This window comes from Bombina bombina, chromosome 5 (genome assembly GCF_027579735.1).
Source record: "Bombina bombina isolate aBomBom1 chromosome 5, aBomBom1.pri, whole genome shotgun sequence".
Lineage (NCBI taxonomy): Eukaryota > Metazoa > Chordata > Amphibia > Anura > Bombinatoridae > Bombina > Bombina bombina.
This window is the reverse complement of record NC_069503.1, coordinates 838,759,638-838,784,557: the sequence shown is the minus strand read 5'-3', so window position 1 is coordinate 838,784,557 and position 24,920 is coordinate 838,759,638. Positions and strand designations below refer to the sequence as shown.

General features: G+C 39.5%; 1 protein-coding gene across 1 annotated transcript in view; it reads left to right on the top strand.

Annotated features, from left to right (window-relative positions):
* The window catches only part of ROCK1 (Rho associated coiled-coil containing protein kinase 1), a 1,092,122-nt gene that overhangs the window by 311,537 nt on the left and 755,665 nt on the right, over positions 1–24,920 (top strand). Inside the window, exon 5 of the mRNA XM_053714968.1 lies at positions 8,127–8,302. Within this exon, the coding sequence (XP_053570943.1) occupies positions 8,127–8,302 (176 nt within the window). The remainder of the gene's footprint in view (positions 1–8,126; positions 8,303–24,920) is intronic.

The window sequence follows — 24,920 nt, the reverse complement described above, 5'->3', positions numbered from 1 at the left end:
TGTTCAGCAAGGGCATTATATGTCTACAATAGATTTACAGGATGCATATCGGCATATTCCGATTCATCCAGATCACTATCAGTTTCTGAGATTCTCTTTCCTAGACAAGCATTACCAGTTTGTGGCTCTGCCGTTTGGCCTAGCAACAGCTCCAAGAATTTTTACAAAGGTTCTCGGTGCCCTTCTGTCTGTAATCAGAGAACAGGGTATTGTGGTATTTCCTTATTTGGACGATATCTTGGTACTTGCTCAGTCTTCACATTTAGCAGAATCTCATACGAATCGACTTGTGTTGTTTCTTCAAGATCATGGTTGGAGGATCAATTTACTAAAAAGTTCATTGATTCCTCAGACAAGGGTAACCTTTTTGGGTTTCCAGATAGATTCAGTGTCCATGACTCTATCTTTGACAGACAAGAGACGTCTAAAATTGATATCAGCTTGTCGAAACCTTCAGTCGCAATCATTCCCTTCGGTAGCCTTATGCATGGAAATTCTAGGTCTTATGACTGCTGCATCGGACGCGATCCCCTTTGCTCGTTTTCACATGCGACCTCTTCAGCTCTGGATGCTGAACCAATGGTGCAGGGATTACACGAAGATATCTCAATTAATATCTTTAAAACAGATTGTACGACACTCTCTGACGTGGTGGACAGATCACCATCGTTTAGTTCAGGGGGCTTCTTTTGTTCTTCCGACCTGGACTGTAATTTCAACAGATGCAAGTCTTACAGGTTGGGGAGCTGTGTGGGGGTCTCTGACGGCACAAGGAGTTTGGGAATCTCAGGAGGTGAGATTACCGATCAATATTTTGGAACTCTGTGCAATTTTTAGAGCTCTTCAGTCTTGGCCTCTTCTAAAGAGAGAATCGTTCATTTGTTTTCAGACAGACAATGTCACATCTGTGGCATACATCAATCATCAAGGAGGGACTCACAGTCCTCTAGCTATGAAAGAAGTATCTCGAATTCTGGTTTGGGCGGAATCCAGCTCCTGTCTAGTTTCTGCGGTTCATATCCCAGGTATAGACAATTGAGAAGCGGATTATCTCAGTCGCCAAACGTTGCATCCGGGCGAATGGTCTCTTCACCCAGAGGTATTTCTTCAGATTGTTCAAATGTGGGGACTTCCAGAAATAGATCTGATGGCCTCTCATCTAAACAAGAAACTTCCCAGGTATCTGTCCAGATCCAGGGATCCTCAAGCGGAAGCAGTGGATGCATTGTCACTTCCTTGGAAGTATCATCCTGCCTATATCTTTCCGCCTCTAGTTCTTCTTCCAAGAGTGATCTCCAAGATTCTGAAGGAATGCTCGTTTGTTCTGCTGGTAGCTCCTGCATGGCCTCACAGGTTTTGGTATGCGGATCTTGTCCGGATGGCTTCTTGCCAACCGTGGACTCTTCCGTTAAGACAAGACCTTCTGTCGCAAGGTCCTTTTTTCCATCAGGATCTCAAATCCTTAAATTTAAAGGTATGGAGATTGAACGCTTGATTCTTAGTCAAAGAGGTTTCTCTGACTCTGTGATTAATACTATGTTACAGGCTCGTAAATCTGTATCTAGAGAGATATATTATAGAGTCTGGAAGACTTATATTTCTTGGTGTCTTTCTCATCATTTTCCCTGGCATTCTTTTAGAATTCCGAGAATTTTACAGTTTCTTCAGGATGGTTTAGATAAAGGTTTGTCTGCAAGTTCCTTGAAAGGACAAATCTCTGCTCTTTCTGTTCTTTTTCACAGAAAGATTGCTATTCTTCCTGATATTCATTGTTTTGTACAAGCTTTGGTTCGTATAAAACCTGTTATTAAGTCAATTTCTCCTCCTTGGAGTTTGAATTTGGTTCTGGGGGCTCTTCAAGCTCCTCCGTTTGAACCTATGCATTCATTGGACATTAAATTACTTTCTTGGAAAGTTTTGTTCCTTTTGGCCATCTCTTCTGCCAGAAGAGTTTCTGAATTATCTGCTCTTTCTTGTGAATCTCCTTTTCTGATTTTTCACCAGGATAAGGCGGTGTTGCGAACTTCTTTTGAATTTTTACCTAAGGTTGTGAATTCCAACAACATTAGTAGAGAAATTGTGGTTCCTTCATTATGTCCTAATCCTAAGAATTCTAAGGAGAAATCATTGCATTCTTTGGATGTAGTTAGAGCTTTGAAATATTTTGTTGAAGCTACTAAGTCTTTCCGAAAGACTTCTAGTCTATTTGTTATCTTTTCCGGTTCTAGGAAAGGTCAGAAGGCCTCTGCCATTTCTTTGGCATCTTGGTTGAAATCTTTAATTCATCATGCTTATGTCCAGTCGGGTAAAACTCCGCCTCAAAGGATTACAGTCCTTCTACTAGGTCAGTTTCTACTTCCTGGGCGTTTAGGAATGAAGCTTCGGTTGATCAGATTTGCAAAGCAGCAACTTGGTGGTCTTTGCATACTTTTACTAAATTCTACCATTTTGATGTGTTTTCTTCTTCTGAAGCTGTTTTTGGTAGAAAAGTTCTTCAGGCAGCTGTTTCAGTTTGAATATTCTGCTTATATTTTCAGTTTTTTTCATTATAGAATTTAAATTATTTTGGGTGTGGATTATTTTTCAGCGGAATTGGCTGTCTTTATTTTATCCCTCCCTCTCTAGTGACTCTTGCGTGGAAAGATCCACATCTTGGGTAGTCATTATCCCATACGTCACTAGCTCATGGACTCTTGCTAATTACATGAAAGAAAACATAATTTATGTAAGAACTTACCTGATAAATTCATTTCTTTCATATTAGCAAGAGTCCATGAGGCCCACCCTTTTTGTGGTGGTTATGATTTTTTTGTATAAAGCACAATTATTCCAATTCCTTATTTTTTATGCTTTCGCACTTTTTCTTATCACCCCACTTCTTGGCTATTCGTTAAACTGATTTGTGGGTGTGGTGAGGGGTGTATTTGTAGGCATTTTGAGGTTTGGGAAACTTTGCCCCTCCTGGTAGGAATGTATATCCCATACATCACTAGCTCATGGACTCTTGCTAATATGAAAGAAATGAATTTATCAGGTAAGTTCTTACATAAATTATGTTTTCTTAAAGGTGCAGTTACGTTTTTTATATTGCTTGAAAACTTGTTTGAAGTGTTTTCCAAGCTTGCTAGTCTCATTGCTAGTCTGTTTAAACATGTCTGATACAGAGGAACCTACTTGTTCATTATGTTTGAAAGCCATTGTGGAGCCCCATAGGAGAATGTGTACTAAATGTATTGATTTCACCTTAAACAGTAAAGATCAGTCTTTATCTATAAAAGAATGATCACCAGAGGGTTCTGTTGAGGGGGAAGTTATGCCGACTAACTCTCCCCACGTGTCAGACCCTTCGCCTCCCGCTCAGGGGACGCACGCTAATATGGCGCCAATTACATCAGGGACGCCCATAGCGATTACATGGCTGCAATCATGAATAATACCCTGTCAGAGGTATTATCTAGATTGCCTGAATTAAGAGGCAAGCGCGATAGCTCTGGGGTTAGGAGAGATACAGAGCGCGCAAATGCTGTAAGAGCCATATCTGATACTGCGTCACAGTATGCAGAACATGAGGACGGAGAGCTTCATTCTGTGGGTGACATCTCTGTCTCGGGGAAACCTGATTCAGAGATTTCTAATTTTAAATTTAAGCTTGAGAACCTCCGTGTATTGCTTGGGGAGGTATTAGCTGCTCTGAATGACTGTAACACAGTTGCAATTCCAGAGAAATTGTGTAGGCTGGATAGATACTATGCGGTGCCGGTGTGTACTGACGTTTTTCCTATACCTAAAAGGCTTACAGAAATTATTAGCAAGGAGTGGGATAGACCCGGTGTGCCCTTTTCCCCACCTCCTATATTTAGAAAAATGTTTCCAATAGACGCCACTACACGGGACTTATGGCAGACGGTCCCTAAGGTGGAGGGAGCAGTTTCTACTTTAGCAAAGCGTAGCACTATCCCGGTTGAGGACAGTTGTGCTTTTTCAGATCCAATGGATAAAAAATTAGAGGGTTACCTTAAGAAAATGTTTATTCAACAAGGTTTTATTTTGCAGCCCCTTGCATGCATTGCGCCTGTCACTTTCTTGCGGCGGCATTCTGGTTTGAGGCCCTGGAAGAGGCCATCCATACAGCTCCGTTGGAGGAAATTATTGACAAGCTTAGAACGCTTAAGCTAGCTAACTCATTTGTTTCTGATGCCATTGTTCATTTGACTAAACTAACGGCTAAGAATTCCGGATTCGCCATCCAGGCGCATAGGGCGCTATGGCTTAAATCCTGGTCAGCTGACGTGACTTCAAAGTCTAAATTACTCAACATTCCTTTCAAGGGGCAGACCTTATTCGGGCCTGGCTTGAAGGAAGTTATTGCTGACATTACTGGAGGCAAGGGTCATACCCTTCCTCAGGACAGGGCCAAACAGTCTAATTTTCGTGCCTTTCGAAATTTCAAGGCAGGAGCAGCATCAACTTCCTCCGCTTCAAAACAAGAGGGAACTGTTGCTCATTCCAGACAGGCCTGGAAACCTAACCAGTCCTGGAACAAGGGCAAGCAGGCCAGAAAACCTGCTGCTGCCCCCAAGACAGCATGAAGGAACGGCCCCCTATCCGGAAACGGATCTAGTGGGGGGCAGACTTTCTCTCTTCGCCCAGGCGTGGGCAAGAGATGTTCAGGATCCCTGGGCGTTGGAGATCATATCTCAGGGATATCTTCTGGACTTCAAAGCTTCTCCTCCACATGGGAGATTTCATCTTTCAAGGTTATCAGCAAACCAGATAAAGAAAGAGGAATTCCTAAGCTGTGTGCAAGACCTCCTAGTAATGGGAGTGATCCATCCAGTTCCGCGGACGGAACAGGGACAGGGGTTTTATTCAAATCTGTTTGTGGTTCCCAAGAAAGGGGGAACCTTCAGACCAATCTTGGATCTAAAGATCTTAAACAAATTCCTCAGAGTTCCATCATTCAAAATGGAAACTATTCGGACCATCCTACCCATGATCCAAGAGGGTCAGTACATGACCACAGTGGACTTAAAGGATGCCTACCTTCACATACCGATTCACAAAGATCATCATCGGTTCCTAAGGTTTGCCTTTCTAGACAGGCATTACCAATTTGTAGCTCTTCCCTTCGGGTTGGCCACAGCCCCGAGAATCTTTACAAAGGTTCTGCGCTCACTTCTGGCGGTTCTAAGACCGCGAGGCATAGCGGTGGGTCTGTATCTAGACGACATCCTGATACAGGCGTCAAGCTTTCAAATTGCCAAGTCTCATACAGAGATAGTTCAGGCATTTCTGAGGTCGCATGGGTGGAAAGTGAACGTGGAAAAGAGTTCTCTATCCCCACTCACAAGAGTCACCTTCCTAGGGACTCTTATAGATTCTGTAGAGATGAAAATTTACCTGACGGAGTCCAGGTTATCAAAACTTCTAAATGCTTGCCGTGTCCTTCATTCCATTCCACGTCCGTCAGTGGCTCAGTGCATGGAAGTAATCGGCTTAATGGTAGCGGCAATGGACATAGTGCCATTTGCGCGCCTGCATCTCAGACCGCTGCAATTATGCATGCTAAGTCAGTGGAATGGGGATTACTCAGATTTGTCCCCTCTACTAAATCTGGATCAAGAGACCAGAGATTCTCTTCTCTGGTCGCTATCTCGGGTCCATCTGTCCATGGGTATGACCTTTCGCAGGCCAGATTGGACGATTGTAACAACAGATGCCAGCCTTCTAGGTTGGGGCGCAGTCTGGAACTCCCTGAAGGCTCAGGGATCGTGGACTCAGGAGGAGAAACTCCTCCCAATAAATATTCTGGAGTTAAGAGCAATATTCAATGCTCTTCTAGCTTGGCCTCAGTTAGCAACCCTGAGGTTCATCAGATTTCAGTCGGACAACATCACGACTGTGGCTTACATCAACCATCAAGGGGGAACCAGGAGTTCCCTAGTGATGTTAGAAGTCTCAAAGATAATTCGCTGGGCAGAGTCTCACTCTTGCCATCTGTCAGCGATCCACATCCCAGGCGTAGAGAACTGGGAGGCGGATTTTCTAAGTCGTCAGACTTTTCATCCGGGGGAGTGGGAACGCCATCCGGAGGTGTTTGCTCAACTGATCCATCGTTGGGGCAAACCAGAACTGGATCTCATGGCGTCTCGCCAGAACGCCAAGCTTCCTTGTTACGGATCCAGGTCCAGGGACCCGGGAGCGATGCTGATAGATGCTCTATCAGCGCCTTGGTTCTTCAACCTGGCTTATGTGTTTCCACCGTTTCCTATGCTCCCTCGACTGATTGCCAAAATCAAGCAGGAGAGAGCATCAGTGATTCTGATAGCGCCTGCGTGGCCACGCAGGACCTGGTATGCAGACCTAGTGGACATGTCATCCTTTCCACCATGGACTCTGCCTCTGAGGCAGGACCTTCTAATACAAGGTCCTTTCAATCATCCAAATCTAATTTCTCTGAGACTGACTGCATGGAGATTGAACGCTTGATCCTATCAAGGCGTGGCTTCTCCGAGTCAGTCATTGATACCTTAATACAGGCACGAAAGCCTGTCACCAGGAAAATCTACCATAAGATATGGCGTAAATATCTTTATTGGTGTGAATCCAAGAATTACTCATGGAGTAAGGTTAGGATTCCTAGGATATTGTCCTTTCTCCAAGAGGGTTTGGACAAAGGATTATCAGATAGTTCTTTAAAAGGACAGATTTCTGCTCAGTCTATTCTTTTGCACAAGCGTCTGGCAGAGGTTCCAGACGTCCAGGCTTTTTGTCAGGCTTTGGTTAGAATTAAGCCTGTGTTTAAAACTGTTGCTCCCCCGTGGAGCTTAAACTTGGTTCTTAAAGTTCTTCATGGAGTTCTGTTTGAACCCCTTCATTCCATTGATATTAAACTTTTATCTTGGAAAGTTCTGTTTTTGATGGCTATTTCCTCGGCTTGAAGAGTCTCTGAGCTATCTGCCTTACAATGTGATTCTCCTTATCTGATTTTTCATGCAGATAAGGTAGTTCTGCGTACCAAACCTGGGTTTTTACCTAAGGTGGTTTCTAACAAGAATATCAATCAAGAGATTGTTGTTCCATCATTGTGTCCTAATCCTTCTTCGAAGAAGGAACGTCTCTTACATAATCTGGATGTAGTCCGTGCCTTGAAGTTTTACTTACAAGCTACTAAAGATTTTCGCCAAACATCTACACTGTTTGTCGTTTACTCTGGACAGAGGAGAGGTCAAAAAGCTTCGGCAACCTCTCTTTCCTTTTGGCTTCGGAGCATAATTCGCTTAGCCTATGAGACTGCTGGACAGCAGCCCCCTGAAAGGATTACAGCTCATTCTACTAGAGCTGTGGCTTCCACCTGGGCCTTTAAAAATGAGGCCTCTGTTGAACAGATTTGCAAGGCTGCAACTTGGTCTTCGCTTCACACCTTTTCAAAATTTTACAAATTTGATACTTTTGCTTCTTCCGGGGGCTGTTTTTGGGAGAAAGGTTCTTCAGGCAGTGGTTTCTTCCGTTTAATCCTGCCTTGTCCCTCCCATCATCCGTGTACTTTAGCTTTGGTATTGGTATCCCATAAGTAATGGATGATCCGTGGACTGGATACACTTAACAAGAGAAAACATAATTTATGCTTACCTGATAAATTTATTTCTCTTGTAGTGTATCCAGTCCATGGCCCGCCCTGTCCTTTTAAGGCAGGTCTAAATTTTAATTAATCTACAGTCACCACTGCACCCTATGGTTTCTCCTTTCTCGTCTTGTTTCGGTCAAATGACTGGATATGGCAGTGAGGGGAGGAGCTATATAGCAGCTCTGCTGTGGGTGATCCTCTTGCAACTTCCTGTTGGGAAGGAGAATATCCCATAAGTAATGGATGATCCGTGGACTGGATACACTACAAGAGAAATAAATTTATCAGGTAAGCATAAATTATGTTATCTATCTTTTAAAACCATAAAAATTCTGGTGTAGACTGTCCCTTTAAATGAAGATTAGGCCACGTTTAATGGATAATCAATGCAGAAATCCAGGTAATTCTAAAGGATTCATAAACCTTTCCTTGAAACAGTTGTTAAATTTTACATAAATCTATTAAGTATTGGTAACACGCTGCATTTTTCAACCCACAGTTATTTTATGCTTTTCAAGACAATCGCTATCTTTACATGGTAATGGAGTACATGCCCGGTGGAGATCTTGTTAATTTGATGAGCAACTATGATGTTCCTGAAAAATGGGCTCGCTTTTACACAGCTGAAGTTGTTTTAGCTTTAGATGCCATTCACTCAATGGGCTTTATTCACAGGTGAGTGTTTTTTGTTGTGTTTTTTTGTTTTTTTTGTTTTTTTTTTTTGAGGTTGAGTTTATTGTCATATACAGACTTCTGTCTTGTATAATAGTTTTTTTATCATCTTCAGTCTGGGGTTTCGATATGTAATCTTCCTTTTCAGGATCTGGGTGATGGTTTTATTCCAACCTTTCTATCCTTTTGTTGACTTAAAGGGACACTAAACCCAATTTTTTTCTTTTATGATTCAGATAGAGCATGAGATTTTAAGCACCTTTCTAATTCACTCCTATTATCAATTTTTCTTTGTTCTCATGCTATCTTGATTTGAAAAAGCAGTACTGTAAGCTTTAGAGCCGGACCATTTTTTGTTCAGCACCTGGGTAGCACTTGCTGATTTGTGGCTAAATGTAGCAATCCAATCAGCAAGCGCTACCAAGGTGCTGAACTAAAAATGGGCCGGCTCCTAACCTTTCATTACTGCTTTTTCAAATCAAGCTAGCAAGAGAACAAAGAAAAATTGATAATAGGAGTAAATTAGAAAGTTGCTTAAAATTGCATGCTCTATCTGGATCATGCAAGAAAAATTTGGGGTTAGTATTCCTTTAAAAAAGTTTATACTGATTTGTAATAGGTTACCTTTTCAAGATGGATTTCATTCTCTTCATTTACTGACATACTCTTTTGAATTGGGATTAGTAAATATTACATTATTCGCAGACCAGATTAAAATGTAAAAATCTTGCTATTAATATTAAATATTGCTCAGTTGTATGTTCTTGGTTCCTTATTAATCATCATACTAATATAATTATTTCTCTAGCAAATAATTATTTTTCATATTTACCTGCTTCAGCGCTTTTTGTAGTCATGCTGCTGCCAGATGAATACTTTGCTTGCTTCTTTTCCTTATGGACATCCAGCTTATAATGCAACCTCTGCCCATGTTGCCACATTGTAATTAACCCCTTACAGAGGTTTTTCCCAATTTCTGTGCTTAGACACAGGGTTCACCACAATTATCCACTCTCTTGTTATGTGCACCCATACATATTATACACAATTCTTTTAGCAGACTAATAGGGCTTTGTGATATGGTATATAAAATTATATATGCATCATCTGACACTCTTCTTTCCTATCACTGTGTTTAGCCAAAGCAAAAATTGGCATATCTTACCCAGAGTTCTCTGGTTTAATTTTTTACTTATAATAAGTTAAATGAATATTGTATTTGCTCTGGAAATAGGTTGGATTTGTGGCAGCTGCCTCCCAGTTCTAATAGGCTGGTAGAACATCCCTGACTTCTAAATGTATTAAACTTAAAAGTTCTCATCAACAGAACATATGTTTGATATGTAGTTGTAAAGCTTATATATTTCATAAGATGCTAAGTGTCCAGTAGCTATCACATGTGGGATTAAAGTCAAGTCCTACAGGAGGTGGCTAAACACCCCACACAAAACAGCTTTAATCCCTCCCACTTTCCCTTAGTAATTTTTTTTGCCCTCGGCAATTAGTGATGGTGCAACTTGAAGTGATAATCTACATGTCAATTAAAAGGGGTTCTTAGACCAATGTCAGACCCATTTTCCCCCTCAGGGAGCTGGGAATAGGACAGTACATTGGCAGTCTGAATAATTCTCCTGCAGGATTTTGTCACTTGCCTGCCACAGGTATCACTGGGACTTTTTCTGCAACCTCCTCCTGTTGGTGCATTCAAAGTGCTCCTTCCTTAAATCCTCTATTAGTGTGTACTACACAGGATTAGCTTTTATACTGTAAGCAGGTCTCCTGCAGCTTGGTAAGCACTGTAGTGCGAGTGCTGACAGGTAAGTAGGTGTTTGCACTCATATCTAAAGTAGAATTGAGGTACTCATTTTTTTTTTTTGGTGTGCAAATTTCTCCTTTCCCATACAGACAGTGGTCATGTTTGGAGCAAACTGGTGCAGATAAAGTTTTAAGACATATCGCTGATTCCTTTTGAAGAGCAATCTACTAACAGTTTAACCCGTTTTCATATGTGTTTGCTATGTAAGGAAGTGTTGGTGCCCCCCCCCCTGATCAGCTTTGTAACATATGCTAAGTCTGTGTCTAAAACTAGACGGGGTCAGGCGGCTTTACAGTTGCCACAGAGTACTCAAGGATTTGTTACTCACCAGGGTTATTCCCAGGGCTGTTCTACTGTTCTATAGATCTGGCTTCTACCCTTAAACAGTAAATTTATGCTGCAATTTCACAACTGATGGCTGTCGTGCCTCCACCAATTTAAATGTAAATGCATGCAAAGTGGAGAATCCTTCATAGGCACTGGGCTCATCTGTGACATCTCTAAGATGTTACCGTCTAGGTAACCTGTACTCTCCAGGAGTAGAATGGAATTGGAATCCTCCCATTAAGTAGAGGATGAATATTCAGAAACACAAGACCCCCTGCTTATGAAGTAGCAGATGATATGAAAATATGCCTATTTGCATATCCATTTTCCATCTAAAGGGGAGGAGAGTCCACTGCTTCATTCATTACTTTTGGTAATAAAGAACCTGGCCACCAGGAGGAGGCAAAGACACCCCAGCCAAAGGCTTAAATACCTCCCCCACTCCCCTCATCCCCCAGTCATTCTTTGCCTTTCGTCACAGGAGGATGGTAGAGAAGTGCAGAAGATTCGGAGTAGTCTCTTATGGAGGGTAGTACTCTCCGGAATGGGACTGGAGTTTTAAGTAGTTCTGTCAGAAACTCTATAATTCCGAAATGAAAAATGGAAATAGCAAAAACTTATGGGAAAAAATTAAATTACTTGAAATAACGAAAGATCAACAAGATAGAATCAATGCAAAAATAGAAAAAGATGAAATATCAAACACTATAAAAAATTTACCAGTAGCAAAAGCGGCAGGCCCAGATGGACTACCTACAGACTTTTACAAAATGATAATAAAAAAAGTAATAGATCCGTTATACAATATGTTCATAGATATATATATATATATATATAATGAGGAAGGACCAATAACACAAATATTTAAATCAGCAAATATAGTTGTTATACCAAAGGAAGGAGAAGATTTAACATTACCACAATCATACAGACCATTATCACTGATAAACACCGACTATAAGATCTTAATGAAAATACTAGCTAATAGACTCAATAATATTATACCTGATATTATAGGAAGAGAACAAGTGGGATTTATAAATGGGAGATCTTCCACAACACATGTGAGAACTATATTGCAAATAATGGAATAATACAGATTAAATAAAGAGATGGGGCCTGATGGGACTCTGCCGGAGGCCTTCCTGCTGTCTCTGGATGCAGAGAAGGCCTTCGATAGAGTTGAATGGGCTCATATCTTAACTACACTAAGCAAGTTCAATTTCAATGGCTCATTTTTAAAATGTATTACAAAACTATATACTAGAGCAGAAACACATATAATAATAATTGGAGAAGTATCTAATTCTATCACATTACACAGTGTCACGCGACAAGGCTGCCCCCTATCGCCATTATTATTTGATTTATCACTTAAACAATTAATACATTTGCTGAAACAAATACCATTTGGCATTACAATTGAAGATCTAGAAATAAAAACAGCTTTATACGCAGACGATTTGATGCTGTTTGTGGCAAACCCCCAAAAACATATAAGACCGATTATTTTAAGTATAGAACAATATGGAGAACTCTCAGGGTATAGAATAAATATCGCAAAATCTAAAATTTACTGGTTGTGCAAAGGAAAAGACAACACAAAATATCCATTTGAAGTAGAAGAAGAATATATAACTTAGGTATAAAAATAAACGACCCAATTAAAACATACAAAATAAACTACCATCCATTGCTAACACAAATAAAAAGAGATTTGGGGATATGGAGTAAATTATATCTAAATCTAACAGGCAGAATACAGCTAGTTAAAATAATGGTTCTACCAAAATTATTGTACTCAATGCAAATGCTACCATTTCTTTTAAAAAACATAGACTTACTAAGTATAAATAAAATAATAAGAAATTTTATCTGGAAAGATAAAAAATCCAGGATAGGGGGGCGGAGCCTGGCCAAGCAGGGAAATGGCCGCACACTAACTAGGCTCCGTAGCCAAGTTTCTCCATAAGGGGATTAAACATCAAGTTCCCGGTAACCTAAACTGCTCTCATACCATCTAGAGCACCCCTGAGTATCAGAGATAGATCTGATTCGGAATTTAGACAACAACGTGTGAGACGCGGGCAAGGAGGCATTTGTAACGGCCCAGATCATCTAACCTACACGCAGCTGCCTTAGATCACATAACCCTCATGTGATTCTGCCATCGCTTGTGACACGGACTGTTACCCGACTGAGCTGTCAGCCGACACACTAATTGAGCTCGACTATATAAAAGCTTACCGCAATAAGACCCGGAACCGGCAGACGCCATTACAATGCAGGCCCAAATCTAAGCAGCAAGACATACTACGCAGTTACTGCGTAGCTCCGGTTGTGGACTGTCACCCGACCGGACAACCATCAAAGCACTGATTTGACCTGCAGCATACGAACTCAAAGCGGCAGCCACTCGACACACTGGGCCCTTGATTCAGAAAGTGAGTACTACTCCGGTGGGGGCCAGCAATCTATCAAATAAAAGGCAAGACAAGAATACAAGGAGGCTGGAGGTAAAGTACATACAGCTCCTACCTTCCATTAACACCCACGGCCCTACAAAAATAGAATAAGACACAAAATAGGCTTTATGAACATTAAACCATACTTTGCTTCACATCAGACACAGCCTATGTTTGGTTCAGCACGTACACTTTAAGCTGAAGCACCCTAAACCTGCTTTGACTCTTAAAACAGGGGCTTTCCGGTCAAAACAGGGGTGATTTGGAATGCCCTGTAAACGGGCAACTAGAATGGAAAAACCACTGAAAAATACCACCCTCAATCAATATCTAAAGACAGTGGAATCTCAAACTGAAAAAGGTCCTGATTCCTCTGAGGCACAAGCTCAGGCCTCAATGCAGGACACATCACACAATAATAGCCCCTTTATAACAAGAGAAGATCTTAAAAACCTGTCATCCAAAGATGATATTAAAGAAGTGCTGAAGGACGTCAGGGGCTTGTTTGGTGAGCTGCGAAAAGACATTTTTCAAATAAAACAAAAAGTCGCCAAATTGGAAAATATACAGACATTGTTATGTGATGATGTACAGCAATCTACAAAACAATTACACAACTATGAAGAAAATATTAACTTTTTATTAGACAAAATCGAAGACCTCGACAACAGAAACAGACGAAACAATTTGAGAGTCAGGGGGATCCCTGAATCCATCATCCCATCTGCCCTATCTGGCTGTCTGCAAGATTTATTTCGCACCATTAAGGGCACTCCATCTGCACCAGATATGATCCTAGAAAGGGCGCATAGGGCCCTTAGGCCTAAACCAGCGGGGAAAGCTCCACCAAGAGACGTCATAGTCCGCTTCCTGAATTTCCTTGACAAAGAAGAAGTACTGAAGAGCGCAAGAGTTAAATCCCCTGTTACATATGTAGGCATCAAGATTCAAATATTCTCTGACATAAGCCCTGCCACCCTCCAGAAACGCAGAGACCTGAGATTTATTACAGATACACTCCGAGCAGAAGGTATTCAATACCGCTGGGGGTTCCCAGTAAGTTTAATTACCACAAAAAATGGGGAAACGACAATTTATCGTGGCCCAGACGACCTTCATAGGCTTAATGAAAAATTTGGCCTAAAGATCTCTTTCCCAGATACAGAAGCAGACGACACTAGAAACACTCTCTCCTCTCAATCAGATGATAACCAACCTTCTGCTCCCCCGCCTAGATGAGGTATCGTATACTGTTTAAATAACCACTTTAACATCCACTACCTCCTTTGGAAAAGACTTAACAGCTCATGCCTTAGGCGGCTGTATAAAAGATAGAGACTAGAATGTGAAACTTTGTGTTTTCTTTAAAGGACAATGGGGCTTATTCGTATCACCCCAAACTGGACTTTTTCCTTTCAATCATTGTTACAAAATAGTAGATGTCAGTTTACAAGCACTGTGTAGGCCTTAGATTACTTAAACTCTTTCCAGATTAAAAGCAGTCTACCAAAATAACTATGTTTATGTTACTAACTTAATCTGTTTTAGATAGCAATGTTTACTCACTCATGATATATAGGTATTCTTCACAGTCACATTATGATGTCAACTCTTATTAGATTCATGAGTTGTTGGTTTTCTAAAATGTAATATTTTATTTGTAACCGTTGATGATTTGATTTGTTCACCAGTTTGAATTAATATATCATCCCTTCTTAAAAGGCAGCTGGGATTATGTTAGTAATGGAATAATAAGATATGCACATATTACATAAATAGCCAATGGAACAGCATATACGCACTGTGCATACAGAATGTACCAACCTTATAACTAATCTCGAGCATACCAGAGTTGTTTAATAATTTACCTTTCCATCTTCTGTCGGTGATAGTATATGATTCTATATAATATATTATCATACTTATTGTTTGTTTACTTATGACAAGTTAATCGGTTTAATTAGGTTTGCCATCTTTTTCTCTCTGTTGTATAACCTCATCTTCATCTTGCTAACCTCTAGAACATGACTAGACATTGATTTAAACATTTCTGTTAACACATAACCAACAATTTATGCTCCCACACAACGCCAGAAATATCATGACACTTAGAAAATTACACTCCTAGACTTGCATGCTAAGCAACCGTCTGGCTCTCTATGCTACAAGCCAAAAAAGAACCATTTTGAACCAGATTGACTTTTTCTATATGGACCCTATAGACCGGGAACTACACTGTTTATAACACAAGATATATATCCCTCAACGACCCCTAGGAGACGAGGCTCTTTCCTCTCCCTTTTCACTAGTAACCGTACTCTCCTCTCAGTAGGAAGGTTACGAGAAACACTCTTTACTACTGAATCTATAGAAACTTTTCCCCTCTTACTCTCTCTCTCAGATACCCCTTCTACCACCTATTCATTTTTCCACTACACTAACTTACATTTAACCTCTCCTACTCCCCACACCCACCTTTCCTCAACCACTTCTCCCTCCCTCTCCTCTTTTTTTTTTTTTTTTTTTTTTCCCCCAATAATGGCATGTAAAACCATTAAATTCATAACCATTAATGCTAAGGGTTTAAATAGCCCCACGAAACGTTGCATTGTATTGAAAGACCTCAATAGATTAGGTGGGGATATTGTCCTTTTGCAAGAATCCCATTTTAAGAAAGGCCACGAACCAAAGTGGCACAACAAAGACTACCCCACTGCCTTCTTTGCCTCCGGCCCTAATAAAAAGAACGGTGTAGGTATTTTAATTAAAAGATCTATACCATTTCAATCGATACACATAGACAAAGACCAGGAGGGCAGATTTATTATTGTCCATGGGCTACTATATGGACGCCCTATCACAATTGTAAACACCTATTTTCCTAACAAAGACCAAAAGACATTTATGAGACACCTAACTAATCACATAATGGACCAGAAGAAAGGCCCACTCATTATGGGTGGGGACTTTAACACTCCTATGGACCCTAAACTAGATACATCAGGGGGCAGTTCTACTATACCCAAAAGAGACCTCAAGTGCATTAACCATCTCCTCAGAGACTTGGCTGTCCATGACGTATGAAGGCTATCTAACCCGACTAGAAAAGACTACACCTTTTTTTCTCACCCCCATGGGGTGTACTCCCGATTAGATTATTTCTTTGCGGACCCACTAATATTATCCACAATAAAAATGTCTAAAATTCTACCTATCACCTGGTCAGACCACGCACCAGTCTTGTGCGTAGTAGAATGGCCAGAAACACCTCTCGCCCCGTTCCAATGGCGACTAGATGATCATTTATTGGACGACCCTCTGGTCAGAGTAGACCTAGAAAAAGCCATCCCAGAGTATTTCCAAATTAACAAAATTAACGTGACCTCAGAAGTGGACAGGTGGGAAGCACACAAATGTGTGATCAGAGGGATTCTGATTAAACACAAAGCCAGAATACGCAAATTACATAGAGAAAAATATAATGATTTGCTACACAGTCTGTCAGAGGCAGAAAGAGCTCATAAACAGAAACCGGAGAATACAACCCTTCTAGACCTATTATCACAAGCCCGCACAAAGGTTAGAGACTTTCTTCATCTAGATCAGCAAAAACAATCTCTAGCACTTAAACAGCACTATTATACATATGGGAATAAAGCAGGCCGCTTACTCGCTAGATCCCTCAAGCGTAAACACTTAAAATCATATATCCTCACTTTAACAGACAAAAAAGGACACACTAAGACCGACAGCTTTAGTATAGCAGAAACCTTTAGAAAATATTATGAAACTCTATACAACATTGCCAGACCTTCAGATGTTAGGAATCAAGACCATAGGTATCAGGGATCTCCCGACGTACATAAATATGTCTCTGACTTGGAACTCCCCCACTTAGACTCAACAGACTCTGCATCACTTGACCACCCTATCACATGCGAGGAAGTCTTACTAGCTATAAAACACACCCCAGTAGGAAAGAGTCCCGGACCTGATGGTTTCGGCAGTAAATACTACAGAATGTACTCTGCTGACTTAACACCCCATCTCACACAATTATTCAATGTCATTGATGAAGTGGGCGGCTTCTCCAAGCATATGCTTGAAGCATACATCACGGTCCTACCCAAACCGGGTAAACCGCCCACAAAACCTGAAAATTTTAGACCAATCTCCCTACTTAACGCGGACGTAAAAATTTATGCTAAAATCCTTGCGGACAGACTTAATAGGATACTTCCCAAGTTAGTGAACCCTGATCAAGTAGGCTTTGTACCAGGTCGCGAAGCAAAAGACAATACGTTAAGGATACTCCAACTAATCTCATATGCCCGAAACAAACAGATCCCTATGATTTTGGTCTCCACAGATGCCGAGAAGGCCTTTGACAGGGTCAATTGGGGCTTTCTCGGCTCTGTTCTACAACAGATGAACATTAGTAGCAAATTTATTTCCAAGATATTCGCACTATACTCTAATCCCACAGCTAAGGTGAGAGTTAACGACATCCTGTCAGATCCCTTCCAGATCACTAACGGAACAAGGCAGGGGTGCCCTTTGTCCCCAATCCTATTCGCCCTTTCCGTGGAAGCATTGGCTCATAAAATTAGGCAGAACCCCCAGATTAGTGGCATCAAAATTAATGACTCAGAACATAAAATGGCATTATACGCCGACGATATTTTGTTTATGCTAACTAACCCAGAGACCTCTCTGACAACATTACTTGACGAATTTGGCGTATATGGTAGATTCTCTAATTTCCATCTAAATGCTTCCAAATCGGAAATTTTAAACATTAATGCACCCTTGGAAACTATACTCAAAATAAAATCTAACAGTCCCCTGGTCGTCCAACCTCACAAAATGAAATACCTCGGCATACATCTGACGGCAGACCCAAAAGACCTATTCACACACAACTACAAACCACTACAAGAACAAATCACAGCTGATTTATCCAGCTGGAGCAACAAACAGATCTCATGGCTGGGTAAAGTTCAAGTAGTAAAAATGACCATCTTACCTCGCATTCTGTATGTCTTACAAACACTACCTACTCCATTACCCAGACACTACATACCAAATCTTCAAGAGATCATAGGACAATACATTTGGCAAAAAATTAGGCCTCGCATCCCAAAAGCTACTATGTTCCTCCCTAGACACAGAGGGGGACTAGGGGTACCAAACATAGAAACCTACAGACATGCAACAATTCTACAACGCCTGGTGGAGTGGTGTTATAACTCAACAGATAAACAGTGGATCCAACTTGATAGAACAATTCTAAACTCAGAAAATATGGGAATATGGGCTTGGATCACTCCAAAACTAAGACCCATAGAAATTTCAAAATACCCACTGTGGAGCGAACTGTTCCTACTATGGGACAAACTCCTTAAAACGTCCAATCACCTCTCCACCACGCTCTCCCCAATGACGCCATACAGGAACAACCCTGACTTACCGACCATAGGCTTTCCCCCCCCGATCAGCCCCTCCCCACACATACAAGAACTCACCTTAAAAAGTATACTAGAAGGAGGCAAACTGATACAAAGGGAAAACTTGGCAAGCTCTGGAGGGGGTCCTCCCCCACCATGGTTCGCTTACACACAATTAGCACACTTTGTTCAAACACATAAGAAAAGAGAAGAATTCAACCGCCCCCTAACCAGATTCGAAAATTTATGTTCCCAACAAATCCAACCCAGACATATTATATCTAAATTGTACAACATGCTTCTGACCAACAGCGGCAAAGCATATCCTTCCTTCACCCACAAATGGGCTAAAGACCTAGAAAGAGAAATCAGCCAGGAGGCATGGGATCATGCCTTACAATGCCATAAAGAAGCCACAATCTCCTCTAACATAATGGAAATGAATTTCAAATTACTGGCGAGGTGGTACCTTACACCAGCCAGAATACGTCATATATACAAAAAGAGCAGCGGCAGATGTTGGAGGGGCTGTGGGGAAGAGGCAGACTTAGTACATATTTGGTGGTCATGTAGGGATATGGAGAGTTTCTGGTCTGGGATATTCTCCGAAATAGACACCAAACTCAACATCCAATTACAAAAAGACCCAGGCACCCTTATCTATCTAGACATCCCTAAAATTCGAAGTAAACCTAAAAAACTCCTACTATATATTATGTTAAATAGCGCTAAACTCCTTATACCACAAAGATGGAAATCAAACGTAGTTCCTTCACTTGAGAACTGGAAAGAGCAGGTCTCCTCCATGCTTCAGATAGAAAGATATCAACATATGAAAAACGGTACAATGGAACTACATGAGGCAATGATGGAACTATGGAATCCATCTATGGCCACCTGCCATGGTTAAACAACCTATACCCCCTTAGACGGAATAATTTTCTACTTCAATCCCCTGTTTTTTTTTGTTTTTTTTTCCCCTCCCCCCTTCTCCCCCCTTATCCCCTCCTCCTCCCCCCCGACCCTCCTACTCCATTCCTTTCCTCCTCCTCTTTCCTCCCCCCATCCCCATCTTCCTCCTCTCTATCTCTCTCTTCCCACATATATACCTTTGCTGATACTTTTTCCTTGATATATTAACATTTTGCACCCATAGAAGACTTATCAAAATAGTTATCTAAGAATTGTTATATGAACAACTAATGAATAGTTAACCTGTTAAGCTATAACTTATTATTATGTTAATGTTCACAATAAAAATTGAAAAATGAGCTTTGGAAAAACCAGAAAGGACAAAGAGATACGGACCACTAACTCAATATAACAACGCTGATTGTAATGTATAACATGTGTAAACCTGAAACAGTCTGTGCCTCTGTATTTTCTTTTATTGTATGTTATAATTTTCCTTTATGCTCAATAAAAACTATTAAAATAAAAAAAAAAAATCCAGGATAAGCTTAAATAAATTACAGGCCTCTCAAGAACAACGAGGATTAGGACTTCCAAATATACAATATTACAATTGGTCAATTTTAACAAAATATGTAATAGAATGGATTATTGGCAAGGGGCAGAAAGTATGGTTAGAACTAGAACAGAAGTTAGCCAGTCCAGTGGTGCTAACTTACCATTTGCAACAGCCAAGGAATTATCTATAGATCAAAAAAATAACATCCTGATAAGATACCATATGGGCATGGAAAAAAATAAATAAGCAGTTAAAAACAGGATATAAAATTAAATTATATATGCCGATACAAGGCAACCCAAAATTTGATCCAGGAAATAATTTTCCCTTCACAAAGAAAGATGGAAGCCCAATACTCGGATATATAAAAGAAGCAATGAATACGACAAAAGGAAAAATAAAAACAATGTTAGAACTATCTAGCCAATTCGACTCCTTTATGGGGCAGATTTTGACATATTTACAAATAAAACACTTAATTCAAACATAAGAGCTAAACTTAGAAAGACACAACTCAGAAAATATAATGCTAAGTATCATTGAAAGAAGTAGAAAATCAAAATACAAATTATCAGTTTTATGCAAACAGTTTAATAAGAAAAGAATCCAAATTATGTCTAAGGGATATAGCAGAAAAGTGGGACAAGGAAACAGACATAAACATAAGAGAAGAGAAGATTCTAAATTGTATAAAAACTGTGAAAAACTCAACTTTAGACATGGGGATAAGAGGATCCAATCTAAGACTATTTCATGACTATATTACACCTACAAGGTAAGCAAAATGGGATATTTGCACTAACCCAGTATGTATAAAATGTAATATAAAAACACCTGATGTAAAACATTACATTTGGTCATGTCCAAAAATTCGCCAGTTTTGGTGCCAAGTCTCATCTCTTATATCCCAAATTGTTAAATTTAAAATAAACTTAGAATTAAATAATATTATGATCTTTAATATACCTAAAGAAGGAAATAAGATTAGTGACAATGATTATCCTACTGGCAAGAAAGCTCATATTCAAATTATGGATAGAAAAAAGGAAGAGGCCCACGATTAGATTCTTAAAGGAAACTATAATGCAACAGATTAATATAGAAAAGGTAGATGCACTAGCCGACACTAATAATAGAATTGAAGTTTTCTTTGAGAAGTGGACCCTCTATATAAAAATACAACCTGGTGATACTCATAAGGAAATCTTAAAACCCTTCAAAAACACGGAATATTTTCTAGAAGCGCAAATCAGGGGAGAGTGGAGTTAGATTGCTTGAACCAGTGTTCAAGATATTTCTGGAGAGGGAGGAAGGAGGAGAGAAGAACAGAGGGAGGAGAGGGAGTAGGAAAAGCTTAAGAAGTTTTTCACTTTGACATTCCTCACTTTCACCTTTTCCCTCCCCTTCTGTTTCACAAGATTTATAGATATGAGAAATGCACACTAATATGTCTCAAATGACCTAACTAATTATTCCCTTCGTTGATTACACTGGCTCTGTGAAGGACCGAAATACTAGTCCTAAAAGATCAAACTTGATGATACCGGTTATATGATATGACACTGTAAAAGATACTGGTGCCTGATATAGATTGTAGATAAAATAATCACCAAATCAATAATAACATTGAAGGTAGATTGAATATAACGATAAGCATGGGAGTATTGCTTAATTATAATAATTTTATGTGATCTGCATATTGTCAAATTATTGTGTTTCAACTTTTCTTCTTTTTTAATAATTAAATATGAAAAAATAAAATAAAATTGCATTCTCTACAAAGCCAATGTGCCAATATAATTCTCAATAGGAGTAGGGATATGGGGCTTTAAATATTGAAACGATTTGCAGATTTCAAAATTTACTAGGCTCCTACAATCCGGGAGCTCAAATTATAGTTAATATTAACTCTGCAAATTACGCTTGAAGGATCAACTTCCCCTTCCCATTTCAATCCCTCTATTAGGTAAGTATTGACATGGCATGGATATTAGCTAGGTTGGCAATTTAAAAAGAGACAACGCTCTCACACTGTTCCCCTGTGTGTGTTATCCTTTGTTGAAAAGCATAGATGTAGGCTCAGGAATGTGCACATTATATGGCAGCAGTTTTGCAACGATGTTATACATTAGCAAGAGCACTAGATGGCATCACTATTAACTGTTTTGTGGTTCTTCAGGCATGTAAACTCTACCTACCTAGGTATCTCTCGAAAAAAAGAATAACACGAGAACAAAGTAAATTTAATTTAACATTTTTTTCAAAATTGTATTCTTTATCTGAATAATGACAAACATTTTTTGGGTTTCATGTCCCTTTAAAGAAGTTTTCATATAACCGCTTCTTTGTATCCTGCACAAAACAAGAACACGTCTGCTTGACCACTAATTAACATATCTCACATTCAAGAGTTTAATTGCAAAAAAACGAGACAAAGGAAAAACAAAAAACAAAAAAAGTGCATATTTGGTGGTGCCCAATTTGTCTGCAAGAATTATATATACACTGTATATATTTTTTTGTCTCAAAGGGTTAGAAATCATTTTTTTCAGTGATTTACCTTTCTAGTCCATGAGTGACCTGTTCCCATGCGTTTGTATTTGTTGTGGTTGTTATCCCTTTCATTTTCAGGCTGGTTTATGTGCAGTCTTTATTTCTGCGACCTGTCTTTTTTTCCTTTTGTAGCGCAAACAACCTTTAAATGAAAAATCTTATAGACCAGTGTTTCTCAACCTTTTTTTAGCAAGTACCCTTGTAGGAATACATTTGTTTTCTATATACCCCAACTGTAGCACAAATATTATTGATCTTTTACATGAGCAAAAATAGAAATCGTGTATGTCTTATATCATATATATTAATGAAGAAAATATATAGGAATCGGATATTTGTTTTATATTTTCCAAAATGTAATATTTGGCAATATTACAACTGATATTAATAAACACATAGAACATATATATATATATATATATATATATATAGTTAGTCCATTTATATTACTAATTATATGCAAATTATGTGCTTCTTGTGTTACAAAAAAAAGATTACAATAAACTTTTCTACATGATGAAGAAAGTAATATTTATGGTACCATTTTCTATTTTTAATAAACAATTCATACACAGTTTATCTATCTCATGTGTGAGAAACTACTGGATTTAAAATGAATGATAAATCAGTTTCTTTGCACTTGTGGTAAAACTGGCTACAGTCAGGCACAATATATCACTGTCATTTTTAGGTCAAACTCTGGTTTCCACATAGACTCCTGCCTCACGAGGAAGGGGTGGTGTTATAAGTCTGTTTACTGACCCCCCTTAAAAGTCTGGGAAGTGTTTCAACCTATTCCTGTAGTCACACGTCGTATACCCAACATTATTGCTGTGTTTATACTTGGAGCCTGAATAATTTATTTTTGTTTGATAATACAGTGTATATATATATATATATACTGTATATTCTCCTTCTGTGTCTGCACTCACATTTCCCAATGGTTGACAACCAGGGTGCTAAGTCAATTAATTAAATAAGTGCAAATGAAGGACTGCACTCCCTGGATTTAGAAAAACAATAATTCTGTTTTATTCAAACATGGTGAGGTTTCGGGGTACACAGACCCCGAGACGTCACCATGTTTGAATAAAACAGAATAATTGTTTTTCTAAATCCAGTGAGTGAAGTCCCTCATTTGCACACAATTTTATATACACACACACACACTGTATATTTTATATATATATATATATATATATATATATATATATATATATATATATATATATATATATATATATATATAGTCAGGTAGAAAACAGCACTCTCTGGACTTAAGTTTTAAACAAATAGTTTAATTAGTAACGTTTCAGGGAATGCTCCCCTTCATCAGACCAACAACATACAAGTGAATCAAACATTTATGTACACATAGACCCCTCCCCCTAGTGCAAAAACTGCCAAAAACTGGTTGTCATGGCAACCAAACCCACAGTGCAAAGTAAATACAAATAATACAGCATATAATCCAGCAAGCAATAAATAAAGCAGTCAATAATGCAATAATCACAACTGTGAACCCACAGATGCATGATCCTGGTAAATGGGCAGATATATACTGGGATATAAAATGTGAACTAGAGGATACAGACATATGCCAAATGATGCAGTACAGAGTATGAGGAGGAATCCTAGATAACAAACCAGCATCGAGCTGTATAAATCCTTCCTATTCAATACAATTTATAGAACAGTAACACCTTAATTTAGAGCATAATAGCATATCTGTATTAGCCATCTGTAACTAGATCCGTTCTACATTACACAATACTTTCGCAGTGACACTTAATGACTACCACTGATAAGGCATAAGTAACCCTACTTTAGGGATCAGACATTAACCTCAGTCCTAATGCATTATAAACATTCAATGTGTTAATAGTAAAGAGAAAGCATTGACCGTAGTATCAGAGCGTAACCCAGAGGGATCATTCCGTGTAACCGTGTCAGATGCAGGCCCATGTTAGTGCTTACAGTCTGCACCGCGCATCGCACAGCTAAGTAGTGCGCATGCGTATCGCCCAGGGGCGATCCGCCCCCAATGCTCCCCAGAAGCGTTACCATAGGCTCGATGTGACAAGCCCCTACTTAAGTGCATGTAAACAAATAGCACATTTATACTCGCTGTCCAGCTATTGGGCAGAGTAAAATACTAAACTAAAATAAGTCATTATGACTCAGCGTCCGTGTATAAAAATATATTCAAATGGGGTATAGGCAAGGGTATACTACGTGTGAGATGTTGGTGACAGGCAACCCAGCCCGCAGTCCACTAGACATAGGACATCTAATCAAAACGGCAGCTTTCAACCCACAGAATACTTAGTGACTCGGCCCGTATAGTGCAGGAGCCCCCATATAGGATGGGTGTAGCTTGATTATAGTAACTATGGTCATAACTCTCAGTACTTGGATCTGCATATTAATTGGCCATAATGGGACAAAGCCCACCATGACGTCATAATATGTCTGGGAGTCACAAGCTAGCGCACACCTTTACACAGAAACTGGGTAGCAGATACCAATAGGTTAGGGCAAA